This window comes from Chiloscyllium plagiosum, unplaced genomic scaffold (assembly GCF_037043375.1).
Source record: "Chiloscyllium plagiosum isolate Xiang-an unplaced genomic scaffold, Cpla_swu_hap1 HiC_scaffold_34, whole genome shotgun sequence".
NCBI lineage: Eukaryota > Metazoa > Chordata > Chondrichthyes > Orectolobiformes > Hemiscylliidae > Chiloscyllium > Chiloscyllium plagiosum.
Window position 1 is genome coordinate 26943186 of NW_028270172.1, and position 20463 is coordinate 26963648.

At 39.6% G+C, this 20463-nt stretch overlaps 1 protein-coding gene and 1 long non-coding RNA gene across 8 annotated transcripts in view; one reads left to right on the plus strand and one right to left on the minus strand.

Moving 5' to 3' along the window:
* Positions 1 to 19172, plus strand: part of mettl6 (methyltransferase 6, methylcytidine) — a 35821-nt gene extending 16649 nt beyond the window's left edge. For 5 of the 7 annotated variants that reach the window (XM_043719269.2, XM_043719272.2, XM_087978570.1 and 2 more), the window contains exon 6: positions 2400 to 3141. In XM_043719269.2, the coding sequence (XP_043575204.1) occupies positions 2400 to 2563 (164 nt within the window). In that variant the 3' untranslated portion in view covers positions 2564 to 3141. Of the gene's footprint in view, positions 1 to 2076; positions 3142 to 18991 lie in introns of those variants that run through there. The other 2 variants (XM_087978569.1, XM_043719274.2) reach the window with 2 other exon arrangements.
* LOC122564428 (uncharacterized) overlaps positions 2008 to 20463 on the minus strand; it is a 40903-nt gene continuing 22447 nt past the window's right edge. The window contains exons 2-3 of the long non-coding RNA XR_006315909.2: positions 11450 to 11594; positions 2008 to 2242 (exon numbers count right to left, since the gene is read on the minus strand). This is a non-coding gene — a long non-coding RNA (uncharacterized LOC122564428). The remainder of the gene's footprint in view (positions 2243 to 11449; positions 11595 to 20463) is intronic.

The window sequence follows — 20463 nt, forward strand, 5'->3', positions numbered from 1 at the left end:
CCCCCGTCCCCCGTTCCCCGTCCCTGTCCTCGTCCCCCGTCCCCCGTCCCCCGTCCTCCCTCCCGTCCTCCCTCTCCCTCCTCCACCACCGCTTCACTCTCTCTAAATTATCAAACAGGTGGCCTGACTTCCACTATGGAATGGCAGAACTTTCCGTCGATTAACTTTTGGAAGAATTGTTAGCGTATTTTTCTTTCAGTCCACACGACAGACTCCTTTCTTTAGTGATTAAATCCATACCTTTTCCTGGGAACTAATTTGAGGCTTTGATCAGTGAGACCACCTCATCATGTCGCTGAAAATGTGTTGCTGGAAAAGCGCAGCAGGTCAGGCAGCATCCAGGGAACAGGAGAATCGAAGTTTCGGGCATAAGCCCTTCTTCAGGAAGAAGGGCTTATGCCCGAAACGTCGATTCTCCTGTTCCCTGGATGCTGCCTGACCTGCTGCGCTTTTCCAGCAACACATTTTCAGCTCTGATCTCCAGCATCTGCAGACCTCACTTTCTCCTCATCATAACGTCGCCTGACTGTACCCCTGCTTTAGCTCATCGACTGCTGAAATCCTCAAAAATACCTTTGTTACCTCTAGACTTAATATTTAATACACTCCTAGCTAAGCTTCCACATTATAACCTTTGTAAACTTGATTTTTTTAAAAAACTCTTCCTGCCCACACCCACTATCCTATTCAACCATCTCATCTATACTTGCTCACCGACATTAACTTATGGTCAAGTAGCATCTTGCTCTTAAAATTCTCAACTTTGTATTCAAATTCCTCTCTGGCCTTATCCTCCATATCTCCTCAGCCTTTCAACTCTTTGAGAGAACCTGTATTTCTGTAAATCTGAGTAGACTTAATGGGCCAAATGGCCTAATTCTGCTGTTATATCTTATGGTCTATTGCAATATCTTTGCTGTAAAATGTGAGCCATTATTAGTTGGTAACCTTTTTGGAAAACTCCCATCAATAGAACTTTGTTCCCATAAAATCTTCGTAATGGTAACAACATTAACTTCACAGGCTTGAAACATTTTACCTACAGAAAAACTATTATCAATAATAACTAAGCTAAACTGATGCCACTTGTGTGTTTGTTTATTTGTTGTGGCCAGTGGACCCGTATAATCAATTTGTATTATTTCCCATGAACTGTTATTTTGGTGAGGGATGCCCATTGGAACCTTTCACTTTACATGGACAGGGTTTATTTAGGCGTAAATCAAATTAGAAGCAGAATGATGCAGAATATCCTGATGCATTGGTACCAGTAATAACTGTGTAACTTATCCATGACTTGAGAAATGGAGATATGCCATCCACTCAATGTTTGTGTACGTGTCACAGTCACATGTTCTGAGATGAGGAGTAACCCACATCCCGTGGGGTCATTCTTACTTGGTACAAAATGCAGTGCAGATCCTTCCTGTGATATATTATTTAGCCTCTTTGACTATTACTATATTGGGTCAAATCCTGGTGAGGTTTTAAATCAAGTATGGTATTACTTTATCAGACTGATGCTAGTGACTGTGGCAAATGCTTCCTATGGAGTCCCTTTATTACTGTTTCTCTGGTAATTAGCGATGTACATAGACTCCTAGGAATTTTTCACGATTCAGAAAGTGCCCTGTCCTGTCCATTAGGTCCAATGTGAATAACCTCTAATTTTCCTGCATTGAAATCTATTTGCCAGTTTTGTCCATTTCCTTAATTTATTAGTATATCTTTGTAATTTTATGCCTTAATCAACATTGCTTACATTGATGATGTAATGTTTTGTAGATGTTCAAATTGATTTAAAATAAGAATGCATGACTTTAAAACAAGTTTTTAAGCTCGAATTCAATTAAGACAAAGTAATTAATAGTTCAAATTGATTTTCTATATGACATTACAGCAATCATGACTTCTTTTTAGTAAAACAATCCATTTGGTGCTTTTTGCACTTGCCTAATTAAATTATAGTCAAAATAAATCCATGCCAACATTCTAGGTGAATCTTACCTTTTCTTCTTTCCACTTCTGCCTTTTAACAGCATTAAACCAATCACATTTCTACCCTTTTTTTTCCAGTTTTGAAGAAGTCATTTTCAACACACAATGTTTCTCTCTCCACTGTTGCTACAGGACCTCATGAGTACTTCAGGGACTTGTTTCTTGTTGTGGATTTTCAACATCTGCAATATTTGCTTTTACCATTTGAATAGATTTGCTCCTCTGTTTAACAATATTAATCTATCTGTAATATAGAAAAACATATATTTTACAGGTACGTGCATACAATAACAACAGATGTAGACATTTATTAATCTCTTAATGCTGGAACTGAGGTCGCATTCTTGTAGAAGTTTGTTTCAGTCCATATTTTTCCTCGTTTTTCTATATTTTCATTCTAGAATACGTGGCACAACTCCTGACAGCTGCTGGATATGAAGTACTCGTCAATGAATATGTGTTCCGTGAAACTGTTAATAAGAAGGAAGGTCTTTGTGTTCCAAGGGTTTTTCTTCAGTGCAAGTTTAAGAAGCCAGATAGAAACAGAATAGATTTAACCTGTTGAACAGTTAGTGCTGCTCTCTTTTTGAAGTTAAGTTACAATGTTTGACCTTTCCATCTTGTATATGGAACCCTAGCAGAATGTAAAGACAGAGAAATGTACTCCTGGCACTCTGCCAAGACTGCAATGTGAATGGTTTCTTAAAAATCTGAAGTAGGAGCAAGGGATAAGATGGTGATCTCAGCTGCTCTGCTGCCTGGGTGAGCATTGCTGAGTTGAGGCTCAATGTATCACTACCCAGGTTCAGGAAAGTTAGAAGGGAGAGGAACTCCAGGGCTACTCTTGTGGGCTGCTTAATGGCAGACTGTGCAGCACTGATTTGAATATAAATGAGCTGACTATCTGCCAAAACGGTTCAGCTGAGTCCAAGGAGACCAAAGATCTCACTAATTAAAATTAGAAATCGCTTATATTTGCAAAAAAAAGTTAAAATTATTGTATTGCGTGATATCTGATTGAAATTTTTGGAAGTCCTACACCTCTTCTAATCTATTTCACTTTTATAAAGTATGTGATGATGGAGGTTTTATAAACTTGTGATATTTGCTATTCATTTGAATAAAGTACTGTTTTTAAACACATCTCGAGTCTTTGAAATATTTCTATACATTCCTAGTAATTTCTGGATGATTTTGAATTTACACATCACTGGTTTATAGATTTCCTACATTAATTTTTAGTGTATAATGTCTAGTACCTGCACCTTTCAACCCAGCTAAAAGTTCATTTACAGTTATATCTTTTGACTGGTTAACTGGTTTCATTGCACCTGTGCATATGTACTTGCAGATACCCAGGTATAAATATTTTCTTAATTAAACCAGGTTGAAATAGAAAAGAATATTCTGCAAATGACCAAGTAAACAGCATCACCCAGAACTCTGTTTGGTTGCTCAAATGCAGAGATGGATTTCAGTTACTGCAGGAGAGTTAAAGTGTACAGCAGAATTATGGTGGTGTGTTGCTTCCTATGCTGCAATATTATTTCTCCATCATTCATTGTTTCTAACAATCAACAGTCATGGTTACCATTGTCTCCAACTTCACTCTCTGTCTGCAAAAAAGATCCCGAGCTTCCAGTTGCCTGCTGATTTAACACACCATCCTGTTCCTTGGCCAACATCTCAGGCTTGCTGCAGTGTTCCAGTGAAACTTAATGCAAGCTGGAAGAACAGCAGCTCGTTTTCCCCTTGGGGACCCTGCAGCCTTCTGAACTCAATATCGAATTTAATAATTTTAGGGCTTGGACTCTCCAATGCCCTTACCCCACACACAAAGGTAAGGCATTGTTATCATATACACCCATTACACCCAACCCATTGTTAGCCACAAAAGCCCCCATTAATAGCTATTCACCTTCCTAGTCAGATCATTTTCCACTCATTTGTCTGTCCAACTGATTTTTCTTTCCTCTCTCTCACTCTTTCACTCACTCACTCGCTCTCTCACTCACTCACGTTCTGCCCCACCCTATCTTTTGCATATAAACCAATACTGAGTTCTGAGGGTCTCTTGACCCAAAATTTAACTCTGATTTCTCTCCACAGATGTTGTCAGACCTACTGTTTTTGTTTCTTCCCTTTTATTGGCTGACTAGGGAAGATTATGCTAGTACTATACAACATCAATGTGGTACTCTGTGTCCTAACTAATGTTTTGGTCACTGAATTAGAGGAAGGATGTGATCACAGTGTAGAGGGTACATAGGAAATTTATAAGTGTTGCAAGGAATGGGGAATTTTGACCATGAGAAAAGATTGGATAGGCTGACATTTTCATCCAGAAGTAGATGTTAGTCTGGAACTCCACCTGAACAGGTGCATTTTAAAAATATTTTGGTATTGTGCACCTGAAGTGCTGTGACTTACAGGCATGCAAGTGAGATTAGGCTGTATTGGACTTTATCGGCTTTCGGTGCTTTCAATATTTTATATCTACGACTTCATAGAGACTACTTACTTGCACTTGGGGATCTCTGCAATACTTTATGCAAGACCCAGCTTGAATAGTAATTTGGGGATACATTTCAGCTATTATGTTCCGTATTGAGCTTGCATGGCCTTCCAGACATTGCAGTTGGTCTTTCCCAAATGTCAGATTACAATGGTGTGAAGGCAGGCAGATGGTAGCATAGTGATAATGTCACTTAGCTCATAATCCAAAGTTCTGGACTAATGCTTTGGGAACATGGGTTCAAATTCCATCATGGCAGATCATGCAATTTAAATTCTTAAAGGGTCTGGAGTTAAAAGCTCCTCTAATGTCAACCATATTGACTTTTCAAACAATATAAAAACCCATCTGGTTTACTAATTCCCTTTAGGAAGGAAATCTGCTATCCTTTGCTGGTCTGGCCTACATGTGATTCCAGTCCAATAGTGATGTGTTTGGCTTTAACTGCCAATAAATATTGGGGTCTTGGTGGCCTGGTCCCTATCTCTGAGCCAGAAGATCTTAGTTCAATTCTCACTTGTCTGGACGCATGTCACGGCATGTCTGCACTGGTTGACTAATATAACTACATTGGTTATGGAATACCTGTGGGTAGAATTTCCTGAGTGAATACCAATTACCTGATGGCCAACAGTACATGTCTTGGCCCTAGTGATTTCCTCATTTCGGCTGTTTCTGGATTTCAGCTGGTTTCGAAGTAGAAATCAGAATTGGTTCATGGTAGTCATTTTCAGCTATACTGGCCAATCAAATAACATTCATATTAATTCTGTAATGATCTAATGGCCTTTATCAGATGAGTGTACTCATAACTAAGTTCATTGTAACATGCCAGAATCTCACTACATTGTCTACAGCACATTGTTCATCTTTCTTCAATACAAAATTGCAGCATTGTTGGCTATTGAAAATCAGCAGACCACTCAATATTGCCTGTTGGCTATTGCCAGTAATGTGTTGCTACCTGAGACTAATTTCTAACCTCCAGTGCTCTTGTCAGTCTCCAACTCGTGACCAAATGGGTTCTGAGGAAGGGTCACTCGACCCAAAACATTAACTTTGATTTCACTTCACAGATGCTGTCAGACCTGCTGAGCTTTTCCAACAACTTCTGTTTTTGTTTCTGATTTACAGTATCCACAGTTCTTTCAGTTTTTATATATCTGGTGACTAATTCTCAATTCTATGATGACATCTACTCACCTCATGAGTTTTTGCTGCAGTCTTCATGTGACAGAACAAGCCCATTTTTGGCCTACATGTCTTTGGACACAGAGGCAAAACGTCTCACAAGGTATTGGGATCTAGTGTGTAAGGAATCTGGACAATTGTTTTCTCTTCCCTTTCTACCTCCAGTCTGTCTTGTTAAAACAGGACTGAAAGCATGTTGCAGTTTGATAGACAAATTGTCTTCATTTTTGAATGCTTCAGACCATTCATGTCAATCCTAAATGCTTCAAGGAGAGCTTCAGGATATCTTTGAAATGTGTCTTTATTCTCTTCTGGAATGTTGGCAATTTACAATTTGAGAAAAGAGGAAGCGAGATGCTTTTTAGCCATTTGAACACAGTCCTCCATCCAATTAAAATCGATTTTGTAGATTCATAGAGATGTACAGCACGAAAACAGAACCTTCAGTCCAACTTGTCTATGCTGACCAGATATCCTAAATTAATCAAGTCCTATTTGCCAGCACTTGGCCCATTTCCTATTCATATACCCATCCAGATGCCTTTTAAACGTTGTCATTGTACGTGACGAGTTGGACCGAAGGGTCTGTATCTGTGCTGTATATCTCTATGACTCTATGACTCTTCCATCACTTCCTCTGGCAGCTCATTTTATTATGTGGGTGTTTTACCTGAATGCTTTAGGAATGGCTTTAAGAAGTTGGCTAGCATTTACTTTATAATCCTTCCGTGAAACTGGAAGATGCAGCAGAGAAACGCTAATGGATATCTTGAGCTGTTTTGTGTCACTAATACACAGCCATGGTATCATTGCATTATAGAGATATGGTAATTCAAACTATTTTGAATAGTAGGACATTTGTTAATGAAGCTTTTGTTATCAAGTATTAACTGCAATTGTTTATAGAAAGCTGAGATCGTATAACTCATTCAGTATTGCATCTACTCATCAAGGGTAACTTTTTGAGAGCAGCTATTATTTAGATCAATGATGAAAGTGATGTTTGTATCATGCAGTCTATGTGGTGATTGTAGGACAGGTCACAGATTTCCATCAATCAGTGATGAACATTCACCTACCACCAAGTTATCAAAAGTCCAAGAAAGAGATCAGTGTTTCAGACTTGGAGCTGCATGATCAAAGAGAGAATTTACAAATGCAGCACATGACCAATCTGGAAAATTTTCATATATCCAAATTGACAAATCAAATTCACGTGAATCAGTGAGACAGAAACCAAGACACCTTTCTTTGTGGATGAAGTTTTTAACTACTTAGTTTTACAGCTTCTTCCACACACTTGTTTCCCCCTTCATATCTACCCAGTCAATGAAATAATCAATTAGCTCCAATTTAATGCTTGCTATATTAACATAAACGAGTTCTAGAATAATGGCTTTAAATGAAAGAAAGTATAATAGTTTCTGTAATGGCAAATACTGCCTGTAAACCTTACGAATATTTTCATATTTCCAAAGTACAACACAAAGCATTTGTTAGACATTTGTGACAAACAATATCCAATAGAACTCCAGTATTAAAGTAGACCACAAGACATTTTAGGTCTCTGTAACTCATTTAATTTTAAGTTGTGAACCACCTGTCCAGCCATTTGATGATTCATTAGTTTATAGAATTGCCGGGAAAGCTCACTTTAGAGTGTCGTTAATATTTAATATCATGGAAATAACTATGTCTTAAAGTGCAAATTAACAATGACAAAGAGAAATTAAAAATTTAGAGCATTCTTGTGGTGCAGACTGAAGCAATGGTGGTGTCTCTCAAGTGCAGGCGCAAGTCCCTTCTGCCCTAGAGGTACACTATAACTTGTCTGAACAAGTTGATTAAAAATAACATTTTAAGAAGAGATTGAACAAGGAAGATTCATAATTGGAAGTAGCTAGGAAATAACAGCTGCCAAATGGTAAGGCAAACAAATTGGGGTCATTTGATACCAGGACTGAGAAGAACCCAAGTCACTATAAAGAATTTGTAATGATCACCTTTAATGCTTGGAAGTTATGTTTAAGTAATTACTGATAAGATAGTCAGGCAATGCGGGTGACTCACAAAAATAATTAAGATTTCCATGATAAAAAGTTGAATGGTACAAATTGTATCTAATAACATTTGCACTTCTTCATGTATAGCTTTTCTGCATTAGAAATGAATGTACAATTATCATAAGATACAAGAACAGCTTCTTCCCCGCTCTTATTAGACTTCTGAATGGACCTCTCAAATTTTGAATTTAATGTCAATCTCGCTCTTTCCCAACTTGAAACGCCGGCTCTCCTGTTCTTTTGATGCTGCTTCACCTGCTGTGCTTTTTCCAGCTCCACACTTCATCGACTCTGACTTCCCAGGGTCTACAGTCCTCACTATCTCCAATTCACTCTTTGTGCATCTTCTCTGCAGCCGTAACATTGTATTCTTCGATCTCTTCTATTAGCCTAATACACTTTGTATAGAATGATGTGCCTGTACTGCACACAAAACATTTCACTGTACCTAGGTCCATGTGACAATAATAAATCAAATCAAATCAAAAATAGATAGTTTCAGATGAAGAGGGTCTTTCAGTCCATTGTCTTTTATTTCTCTAAAATAGCCAATTCCATCATCCACTTGTTAAAGCATCTAGGTATTTATATTAAATTAATTTTATATCTTTTTTGTTGGGCAGGGGATGTGGTTCTATGTGACGGTGGTGTCCATATCTCTGTGATCAGGAGGTCCTGGGTCAAGTTGCACTTGCTCCAGAGGTGTGTAATGACATATCTGAGCAGGTTGATTAGAAAATGCCTACCCTTTTTTTTAGTTTCTCATTAGGTCGTTTTCTTATCCGTTGTAAGTTTGTACTTCCTGAATGCGAAGATTTACATTTGTTCATTTCTTCCATTTTTCTTTGGTTTTGGGGCTTGAATCCCCAGAAAGGTTCACAACGTGTATGCAGAGAGTTTCACTTGGTGAAACACTCTGCCTGTAAAGAAAATGTTGTTAGACTCTTAATCCAGAAATCCAGGTAATGTTCAGCAAACCCACATTCGAATGCAGCCATGGCAGATAGTGGAATTTGAATTCAATTTTTAAAAAAATGTAGAATTATGAGTCTAATAATGACCATGAAATCATTGTTAATTGTTAGAAAAATCCTATCTGGTTCACTAATGTCCTTTAGGGAAGGAAACTGTTGTCTTTAACTTATTTGGCCAACATGTGACCCCCAGTAATGTGGTTAATTCTTAACTGCCCTCAGAAAATTAGGAATGGGCAATAAATTCTGGCCCAGCCAGTAACACCCACATCCCATGAATAAAAACACCCTGTGATGTCACCCAATTAAGCACAATAATTATATGCAAACGGGACAAAATGCTGTCACTGGCAGTACTGGCAGGGATTCTGAACTATGGATTTTGCACAAGCCTACCAAGAACATTATCAAGATTCTCTTTCTGTTTTAAGAAACAGATAAAATAGGAGCAGAGGTTGGCCATTTGGCCCTTTGAGCCTGCTCTACCATTCATTTCAATCATGGCTGATCATCCAATTCAATAGCCTGTTCCTGCTTTTCTCTATATCCTTTGAGCCCCAAGTGATATATATAACTCCTTCTTGAAATCATTCCATGTTTGGCCTTCTTGCTATGGTAGTGAATTCCATTGGCTCACCATCCTCTGGGTGAACAAATTTCTCCTCCTTCACCTCAGTCCGAAATGGTTTACCGTATATCATTAGACTGTGACTTCTGGTTCTGGACTCCCACACCATCAGGAACATCCTTCTTGCACCACCCATGTCTAGTCTTGTAGAATTTATAAGTTTCTATGAGATCCCCTCTTATTGTTGTGAACTCCAGTAAATATAATCCAAACTGATTCAACTCTCTTCATACTCCATTCCCATCACCTCAGGAATCAGTCTGATAAACTTTCTCTGCACTCCCTCGATGGCAACAACATCCTTTCTCAGACAAGGAGATCAAATTTGCACACAATATTCCAAGTGTGATTTCATCAAGTTACTGTACAATTGCAGCAAGACGTCCCTGCTCCTGTACTCAAATCCTCTCATTATGAAGGCTAACATACCATTTGCCTACTTTACCACTTGCTGCATTTGCATATTTACCTTTAGTGACGAGTGTATGAGGACACCCAGGTCTCATTGCACATTCCCTGTCTCAATTTATAGCCATTCAGAAAATAATCTGCTACCAGAGTGGATAACCTCATGTTTATCCGCATTACATTGATCAGCCATGCACTTGCACATACAATCAGCTTATCCAAGTCACACTGAAGCATCTCTGCATTGTCTTCACAGCTGACCCTCCCACACAACTTTGTGTCATCTGCAAGTTTGGAGATGTTACATTTAGTCCACCCATCCAGATCATGAATATACATTGTGAATAGCTGAGTCCTAGTACAGATCCCTGCAGCATACCGTTAATGATTTCCTATCATTCGAAAAAGGACATATTAATTCCTACTCTTTGTTTCTTGTCTGCCAACTAGTTTCCTATCCATCTCAATATGCTCTGCCCAATCCCACAGACTTTAACTTTACACACTAATCTCTTTGGGACTTTTTGAAAGCCTTTTGTAAGTCCAAATAAACCACAAACACAGGTTCCCCCCCCCTCAACTCTATTAGTTACCTCCTCGAACAATTTCAGCTTTCTTAGTCTCTCTGCTCTGTGCCATTTATACCAATGATATGCAGCTCCATGACATTGTTGCAAGGTTGCTCCACGGTCCTAATACCCTTATGCAACTGTTTAAATAGAGTCATAGAGATGTACAGCATGGAAACAGACCCTTTGTCCAACCCGTCCATGCCGACCAGATATCCCAACCCAATCTAGTCCCACCTGCCAGCACCTGGCCCATATCCCTCCAAACCCTTCCTATTCATATACCCATCCAAATGCCTATTAAATGTTGCAATTGTACCAGCCTCCATCACATCCTCTGGCAGCTCATTCCATACATGTACCACCCTCTGTGTGAAAAACTTGCCCCTGAGGTCTCTTTTATATCTTTCCCCTCTCACCCTAAACCTATGCCTTCTAGTTCTGGACTCCCTGACCCCAGGGAAAAGACTTTGTCTATTTATCCTATCCAAGCCCCTCATAATTTTGTAAACCTCTATAAGGTCACTCCTCAGCCTCCGACGCTCCAGGGAAAACAGCCCCAGCCTGTTCAACCTCTCTCTGTAGCTCAGATCCTCCAACCCTGGCAATATCCTTGTAAATCTTTTCTGAACCCTTTCAAGTTTCACAACATCTTTCCGATAGGAAGGAGACCAGAATTGCACGCAATATTCCAACAGTGGCCTAACCAATGTCCTGTACAGCTGCAACATGACCTACCAACTCCTCTACTCAATACTCTGACCAATAAAGGAAAGCATACCAAACGCCTTCTTCACTATCCTATCTACCTGCGACTCCACTTTCAAGGAGCTATGAACCTGCACTCCAAGGTCTCTTTGTTCAGCAACACTCCCTAGGACCTTACCATTAAGTGTATAAGTCCTGCTAAGATTTGCTTTCCCAAAATGCAGCACCTCACATTTATCTGAATTAAACTCCGTCTGCCACTTCTTAGCCCATTGACCCATCTGGTCCAGATTCTGTTGTTATCTGAGGTAACCCTCTTCGCTGTCCACTACACGTCTAATTTTGGTGTCACTTGCAATCCATGTCACTAGAAAGACAAAGCAGCAACTACTTACTCTTAAGTCCAAGAAGAAGTCTAACTTGATTTTGCTTTATAAATCCATGTCGACTGAATGATTCTGCATCAATTACCCCAAAATCATTTCGCTACCGATACTGATTTTCTTAGGAGGCAGCGATTGTAATATGGTAGAGTTCAGCCTGCAGTTTGAAAGAGAGAAGGCAAAATCAGAGGTAATAATGTTACAGTTAAGTAAAGGTAATTACAGGGGCATGAGAGAGGAACTGATGAAAATTGACTGGAAGCAGCCTGGCGGGGAAGAAATAGAGCAACAATGGCAGGAGTGTCTGGGTATAATTGAGGACACAATACAGACGTTCATCCTAAAGAAAAGGAAGATTATCCAGGGGGTGGGATGGGCGGAATTAGACAGCCATAGCTGACAAAGGAAGTCAGGAAATGTACCAAAGGGAAAGAGAGAGCCTATAAAGTGGCCAAGAGCACTGGGAAATCAGAAGATTGGGAAGACTATAAAAACAAACAGAGGATAACAAAGAGAGAAATGAGGAAGGAGAGGATCAAATATGAAGGTAAGCTAGCCAGTAATGTTAGAAATGATAGAAAAAAGTTTATTTTAGTACATAAGAAACAAATGAGAGGCAAAAGTAGACAATTTGGGCCGTTCCAAATTGATGCAGGAAGGCTAGTGCTAGGAAATAAGGAAATAGCTGAAGAACTTAATAAGTACTTTGCGTCAGTCTTCACAGTGGAAGACATGAGTAATATCCCAACAATTAAGGAGAGTCGTGGGCAGGGCTGAGTATGGTAGCCATTACAAAGGAGAAAGTGCTAGAAAAGTTAAAAGGTCTAAAAATTGGACATTCTAGAATTCCGAGAGAGGTGTCTGAGGGAATAGCAGAGATGTTGGTTGCGATCTTTCAAAAGTCACTAGAGGCAGGGCAAGTCCCAGATAATTGGAAAATTGCTGTTGTAACCCCTTGTTCAAGAAAGGATCAAGAAAAAAGATGGAAAATTATAGGCTGATTAGACTAACCTCTATTGTTGGTAAAATTCTAGAATCCATCGTTAAGGATGAGATTTCTAAATTCTTGGAAGTGCAGGGTCAGATTAGAACAAGTCAGCATGGATTTTGTAAGGGGAGGTCATGCCTGACAAACCTGTTAGAATTCTTTGACGAGGTAACAAATAGGTTAGACCAGGGAAACCAAGTGGATGTTCTTTATCAAAACTTCCAAATTGCCTTTGATAAGGTGCCTCATGGGAGGCTGCTGAGTAAGGTGAGGGCCCATGGTGTTAGAGGTGAGCTACTGGCATGGATTGAGGATTGGCTGTCTGATAGAAGACAGAGAGTTGGGATAAAAGGTGTTCATTTTATATATTAATGATCTGGATGAAGGGACTGGGGACCATTCTGGTGAAGTTTGCCGATGATATGAAGTTAGGTGGACAGACCGGTAGTTCTGAGGAGGTGGGGAAGGTGCAGAAAGATTTAGACAATTTAGGAGAATGGTCCAAAAAAATGGCTGATGTAATTCAACATGAGCAAATGTGAGGTCTTCCACTTTTGGAAAAAGAATACAGGCATGAACTATTTTATAAACGGTGAGAAAATTCATAAAGCCAAAGTATTCCAGGCTAGTCCAGGATTCTTAATGTTAACTTGCAGGATGAGTCTATGATTAAAAAAGTGAATGTAATGTTGTCATTTATCTCAAGATTGTTGGATTATAAAAGCAGCGATGCATTTCTGAGACTTTATAAAGCTCTAGTTAGGTCCCATTTAGAATACTGTGTCCAATTTTGGGTCCCACACCTCAGGAAGGACATATTGGCACTGGAAACGTCCCTGGAGATTCAAATGGATGATCCCTGTAATGGTAGGCCTAACATACGATGAATGGTTGAGTATCCTGGGATTGTATTCATTCGAGTTTAGAAGGTTGAGGGGAGATCTAATAGAAACTCACAAGATAATGCAAGGCTTAGAAAGGGTGGACACTGGGAAGTTGTTTCCATTAGATGGGGAGACTAGGACCCATGGGCACAGCCTTACAATTAGAGGGGGTCAGTTTAGAATGAAAATGAGGAGACATTTCTTTAGCCAGAGAATGGTGGGCCTGTGGAATTCATTGCTACAGAGTGCAGTAGAGGCCGGGACATTAAATATCTTCAAGGTAGAGATTGATAAATTCTTGATCTCGCAAGGAATTATGGGCTACAAGGAGAGTGCGGGTAAGTGGAGTTGAAATGCCCACCCGCCATGATTAAATGGCGGAGTAGACTCAATGTGCTGAATGTCCTTAATTCCATTCCTATTTCTAATGGTCTTATGGTCTTATTTTCTAATGGACTCCTCCATTTCCCCAATACTAATGTCAGGCTGAATGGTCAATCGTTCCCGGTTTATTCTCTACCACCCTTCCTAAATAGAGGGATTACATTTGCTACCCTCCAATGTGTGGATCTGTTCCAGAGTCAGCAAAATCTTGAAAGATGACCACCAAAGCATCCATTATTTCTCGGCCCAATCCCTTCACTACTCTGTAAAGTAGATTACTGGGCCTGGGGAATTATCAGTCTTCAATCCTAACAATTTCCCCAAAACCATTTCCCTACTGATATTTATTTTCTTCAGTTCCTCTATTTCACCAAACACTGTGCTCCTCACCTTTTCTGGTATATTATTCATGCCCTCCTTTGTGAATGCAGAAACAAAGCATTTACTGTATTTAGTTGGTCAGCCATTTCTTTGATCCCCATTATAAATTCTCCTGATTTTGATGTAAGGGACCTACATCTGTCTTCTCAAATCTTTTCTCTCCAAATATCTATAGAAATGTTTACAATCAGTTTTTGTACTCCTCACAAGTTTACTCTCATCCTCTATTTTCCCTTTCTTAATCAATCCTTTTGTCCACCTTTGCTGAAGAGTGGCACAATGATGTGGTGCTGTGCACTGCTGCCTCATGGTGCCAGGACCTAGGTTTGATACCAGCTTTGAGTAACTGTATGTGTGGAGTTTGCATTTCCTTCCCGTGTCTGCGAGGGTTTCCTCCAGGTGCTCCGGTTTCCTCCTACAGTACAAAGATGCGCAGGTTAGGTGCATTGACCATGCTAAATTACCCTGCAGTGTCCAGGGACATCAGGCTAGGTGAATTAATCATGGTAAATGTTGAGTTATGGGGATAGGGTAGGGGGCTGTTTTTGGGTGGGATGCTCTTCGGATGGTTGATGCAGACTCAGTGGGCCGAATGGCCTCTTTCTGCATTGCAGGGATTCTATGAATTCTAAACTATTCTCACTCCTCAGGTCTGTTGTAAGCAAAGTCAAGAATTATCTTCAGGCTAAGACTTCAAAATAACATTATTTACTGAACATTCATGCTAAACACTGTACATGGAATTATAGTTACAGTAGGCTCTGACTTATACGTACATTAAGTTAGGATTAACCTATCTTCTCAATGTGTTTATGTCCATGTGCTCTCAAGACTTTTTCATTCCAGAGTGTTGCAATCTTCTTTCAAAGTTTCTTAGTCTCCCCACTCTGTGCCATTTATACTCAGTAATGTACAGCTCCATGACATTGTTGCAAAGTTGCTCCAGAGTCCTAATACTCTTATGCAACAGTTTAACTCCATGTCTCTCGAAGGACAAAGCAACAACTACTTACTCTGAAGTCTAGGAAGAAGTCTAGCTCACCAGGTACATATACAGTTGAGGCATTGTAGACTGTGTTTCTCCGCTGGGTAGAGCTTGCCCAGGAAGAGGTATATTAGTTGATCTTTTGATGAGATGCAAATAGATTTCCCAATTTGGGAAGTTTAGCTCACCTTTTAAAGCAGGTCAACTGAATTTCAAAAGTTTATCCCATCTTCAAGAGTCTGAATTTTGGCTTCTTGTTCAATCAAGTTTCTCACCCACTTTACTTCTCCCCTCCTATTAGACGTGACAATTCTGCCCAGAAGCAGGGCGCCTAACTGATTATCCCTTCTCTACAACTTTGCGTGTCGTGATTCTCCTGATGGCTGTAATACTGTACGTAATCTTCCACCGCCGTGTTTTTGTCTTCCTGTTTCATGAAAAGACAGATGAGGAAGAACTGTGTCCAATGCCCTTGAAAATGTTGTTCCAGCACTGCCATTTTGTAATGTGATCTGCCCCAAATAATTCTCCTTTCAATTTTCCTTTGCAGCTCAAAGGATTGGGTTTGATTATGAATTCATGATGTGTTGAATAGCAATACTTAACTGACACATTATACTGATACAGAAACAGAATTTGCAGATGTTACAAATCTGAAATAAAAACAGAAGTTTGTTAATGCACATTGACTGAGCAGGACTTGGAGAAAGCAACACAGTTAGGGTTTCAGACACACAATCTCTGACAATCACAGGTCCTTTTGACCGACAATGTTTTAAGGCCACTTTCAGATCCGTGCAAAAGTGAGTTTGATGAAAAGCTAACTGCAGACAATATTTTTCAAGTGTTATGAGGCCACGATGTGGAATAGAATTTAACTTTAGCTGAAGTATGGCAATCTTGAAAAGGTTCCCAACCTACCATTGAATCTCAGTTCAGGCACAACTTTTAGATATTTTCCTGAACATCATCACTCCCATTGACTTTTCGGTAACATTAAGAACATAAAGTTAAAAATCACACAACACCAGGTTATAGTCCAACAGGTTTAATTGGGAGCACTAGCTTTCGGAGCTCTGCTCCTTCATCAGATGGTTGTGACAACCGCCTGATGAAGGAGCAACGCTCCGAAAGATAGTGCTTCCAATTAAACCTGTTGGACTATAACCTGGTGTTGTGTGATTTTTAACTTTGTATGCACCAGTCCAACACCAACATCTCCAAATCATTAAAAATATAATCAGTGCTCAGAAGCTGATGGGCAGAATTTCATTAATGGGTGAAAGACGTTGGAAAAAAAAGACTCCATTATTCTTGATCAACTCTGACATTTAAGCCAAAAGAGATGAACTTGGGCATTTTTGATTGAAACCAGCATTATAATTGGTTTCTTTATCATTATTCTTTAACATATTGTAGTAAAGAAGATTTGCACTTGCATAGCCCCTTTTATGATATTGCGTTTTCCACAGTATTTTACTATTGTACTAGGGAAGTGCAGTAATCAATCTGTACAGAACAAGCTCTCATAACAGCAAGGGAACAATGACCAGAGATGTTAGTGGTGTAGACTGTGTGTTAATTGTTGGCCATTGCTAAGCGTATCCCTACTCTTTGAAATTTGCTGAGGGATGTAATATGCCCAGTTCAGTGTGCAAACAAGGATTTGGCTTTACACCCCATCCAAAATACAGCTGCTCTTACAGTATAGGACTGCATCAAGACAACCTTAATATTCCAGATCAAAGTACATGACCAGGTTTCAGCAATGGGTCTGAAACCCATAACCTTCTGATTCAGACGCAAGAGTGACACCACTAAACCAAGGCTGAAGAAAAGAAACAGCGAGAAAAGCTACCGTTTGCAGTCAGTGAAAAACATTTTAAACCTTTTCATAGAATATTGATAGATTCCTGCTCAGTAATTCCAGTACAATGGGCTTTATTGGTAATTAGAAAGGAATATTTTAAACCCAGAACTGCAGTGGAAATAAAATGAAACACTTGTGTAAAAGATATACTGAACATCAACTAAGAACATTTCCTAGATGGTTACACAATGAAGGTCATTTTTTTTCAAGAAGTGCTGGACAATAGGGTCAGTGTACTTGAATAGATAAGAACTAATTCTGTAAGAACCATAGTAATTTACTTTGCAAATTTCAGAGAAAGTAAACATTAGTGGCAAGTTGTTGTTATATTAACCTCAAAATTATACTAGGGAGTATACTTTGGAACAAAAAATAATTGGTCACACAAAGTCAGCTAAGTACAACTGTTTTTCAGAGTCTTGCATGATACAAAACATGAGCACAATCTAGTTATTGAAACCAGAACTGTAAATTTCTATTTTTGATTTCTATGTTGTTTATCTCCTGTATTCACTGGAGCATCAGAGGCTGAAAGGTGACCTTATAGAGGTTTATAAAATCATGAGGGGCATGTATTGGGTAAATAGATAAGGTCTTTTCCCTGGGGTGGGGGAGTCCAGAACTAGATGGCAGAGATTTAGGTGAGGGGAAAAATCTAAAAGAGACCTGAGGGGCAACTTTTTCATGCAGAGGGTGGTGCACATATGGATTGAGCTGCCAGAGGAAGTGGTGGATGCTGGTACAATTACAACATTTAAAGACCTCTGCATGGGTATGTGAATAGGAAGGGTTTAGAGCGATATGGGTCAAATACTGGCAAATGAGGCTAGATTAGTTTACGATACTGTTCAGCATTGACAAGTTGGACCAAAAGGTCTGTTTTAATTCTGTACATCTCTATGACTTTATGACTCTCTAAAGGTTTTGTGCCCTATTGCCTTTCTAAGCAACCTATTCTCAGTGTGTTGCTGGACACCCGGACCAACCAACCCAACCACCCCGTAGCCCAACACTTTAACTCCCCCTCCCACTCCACCAAGGACATGCAGGTCCTTGGACTCCTCCATCGCCAGACCATGGCAACACGACGGTTGGAGGAAGAGCGCCTTATCTTCTGCCTGGGAACCCTCCAACCACAAGGGATGAACTCAGACTTCTCCAGTTTCCTTATTTCCCCTCCCCCCACCTTGTCTCAGTCAAATCCCTCGAACTCAGCACCGCCTTCCTAACCTGCAATCATCTTCCGGACCTCTCCGCCCCCACCCCACTCCGGCCTATCACCCTCACCTTGACCTCCCTCCACCTAGCGCATTTCCAAAGCCCCTCCCCCAAGTCCCTCCTCCCTACCTTTTATCTTAGCCTGCTGGACACACTTTCCTCATTCCTGAAGAAGGGCTTATGCCCGAAACGTCGATTCTCCTGTTCCTTGGATGCTACCTGACCTGCTGCGCTTTTCCAGCAACACATTTTCAGCTCTGATCTCCAGCATCTGCAGCCCTCACTTTCTCTCAACCTATTCTCAGTGTCTATCAAACTAAAGTATTGAGTTGAACTGAAGATATATTGGAGAATGCTTTAATTTGCTCAGAACCTTCCTTTTCAAAGTAGTTTTTGAAGTGAATGAAAGCTGCTTCACACTGTCTTATACATAATTTGTATCAAAGCATATCATAGGCACAGCACAATAGAGATTCCTCATGATTTGTACTGGATACTATTGTTTTTTGTGATCCCCAAATGACAGGCTGAGCTTCACTGAGACAACATTAAGTTTGACTATAAAGCTGATTTCACTTCACAGTCATGTGAAACGTACAGGTGTGTGCCCTATATCACTTAGTTCACTTGGTATAACAAATGAGCATAATTGTATGAAATAAGGAGCAGGCTTCACTACTTCCATATGGATAGCCTACTTTATTTAACTTAAAAAGGCTAATCACTCTGCATCCTGTCTGACAGCTCAGAACAGAACCTCTCGTGCTGTAGTCACCAATCTTTCTAGAACTTTCTTGAATCACTTAATTGCCTGACCTAATTCTGTCTGGTTTTTTTTGTAAAGGGTTAATGACTGAGAATGTCAGAGAAAGCAATGTCATTGCTACAATACTTCATACAAACATCTACAGAGCATGACAAGAGACTCGAGAAGAGAAGACCCGAGTGAAGGGATGTTTCTAGAGAAAAACGTACCGGTCCGACCAACCTTGTATACATCAAATAAAGTAACAGTATGACCAGTGCATTCATTTCCACATATTATTTACTGTTTCTTTTTTCTAAGGTCAAGCTTAGACTTTGCGTAGAGTGTTATGTTAATAGTAAAATGGTGGAGAACTCTTGCTTAATTGTGTCAGGATTTTTAAAATGCTCATTTGGATTTTACCACATTCTTAATAACTTCTTGTATTTTAATATGGACAAGTGTAAAATGATGCATTCGGAGGTCAAATGCAAGGCGAAACTACACAGCAAATGGCAAGACCCTTGGGAGAACTGATATTGTTATGGACCAGGCCAAACCCCCTCACACCTTCAAGGAAGTAACCCAGACCCTAACTTTGCCAGTTGTTTTAAGCAGGTGTAACAGAGATATTCCAGGAGGGATGCATTTTGTCAAAGCATAAAACAGAATTTATTTACAAGATTACTGTATGAAAAACAAACAAAAGAGAATAGAATACTGAATAATTTAACTTATCGAAAACCCAACAGAACATCCCAACTTAATGATGCTGTTCCAAATATTTGCAACAATCACCTTAAACACCCCTTGGCACAAAAGGTAAAATCAAACACAGGGTCTTACAGGAGAGATGTCAGAGAGAGAGGACCAGCATAGACCTGCTTCTTTGGTTTCAGCAGCTTTAAAACTGCCTGACTGCTTTCAGTGAACAGCCAGATTGCCAAAACCCAAATCAAACCAGAGAAAAGCTGAGCTGGGAGAACTGGCTACTCCCCTTTCATTGTACACATTTTTTTTTAAACTTGCAAGTCTTTTTCCTGACGCAGTATCTGTTTGCTATAATGAAATTAGCCCTAAAACCCATCCAAGCCCAGACTTTTTGGAACCTGTGTTTTACAATCTCCAGGTAAAAACAACAAGGACAACATAATCTTGTTAAAAGAACAGCATCATCGCACCTCATTCCTTAAAAAAAGATGAACCATCAATATCCAAAGATGGCTTCATTTTAAAACCGCTTAATTTGAAACTGTTAGTACCCAATAACACACAAATACATTACATTGACTATAAACATGATGCTTAACTACATTCTGCTTCAGTTTGTTTTACTCCTGCCACCGAACGCTCTGTGTTTCATTCAAGTCTTGACAATGCATCAGCAATCACGTCTTCTCATCCTGACACATTCACAACTTTCAAACTGAATGGCTGTAACAAACATCTAAAGAGTCTGGCATTTTTGTCCTTAAATTTCTCCACAAACGTCCAATGGGTTGTGATCAGTGTATATGATTGTCTCAGATACGTTACTGGTAATGTAAACATTAAAATGTTGTAATGCCAAC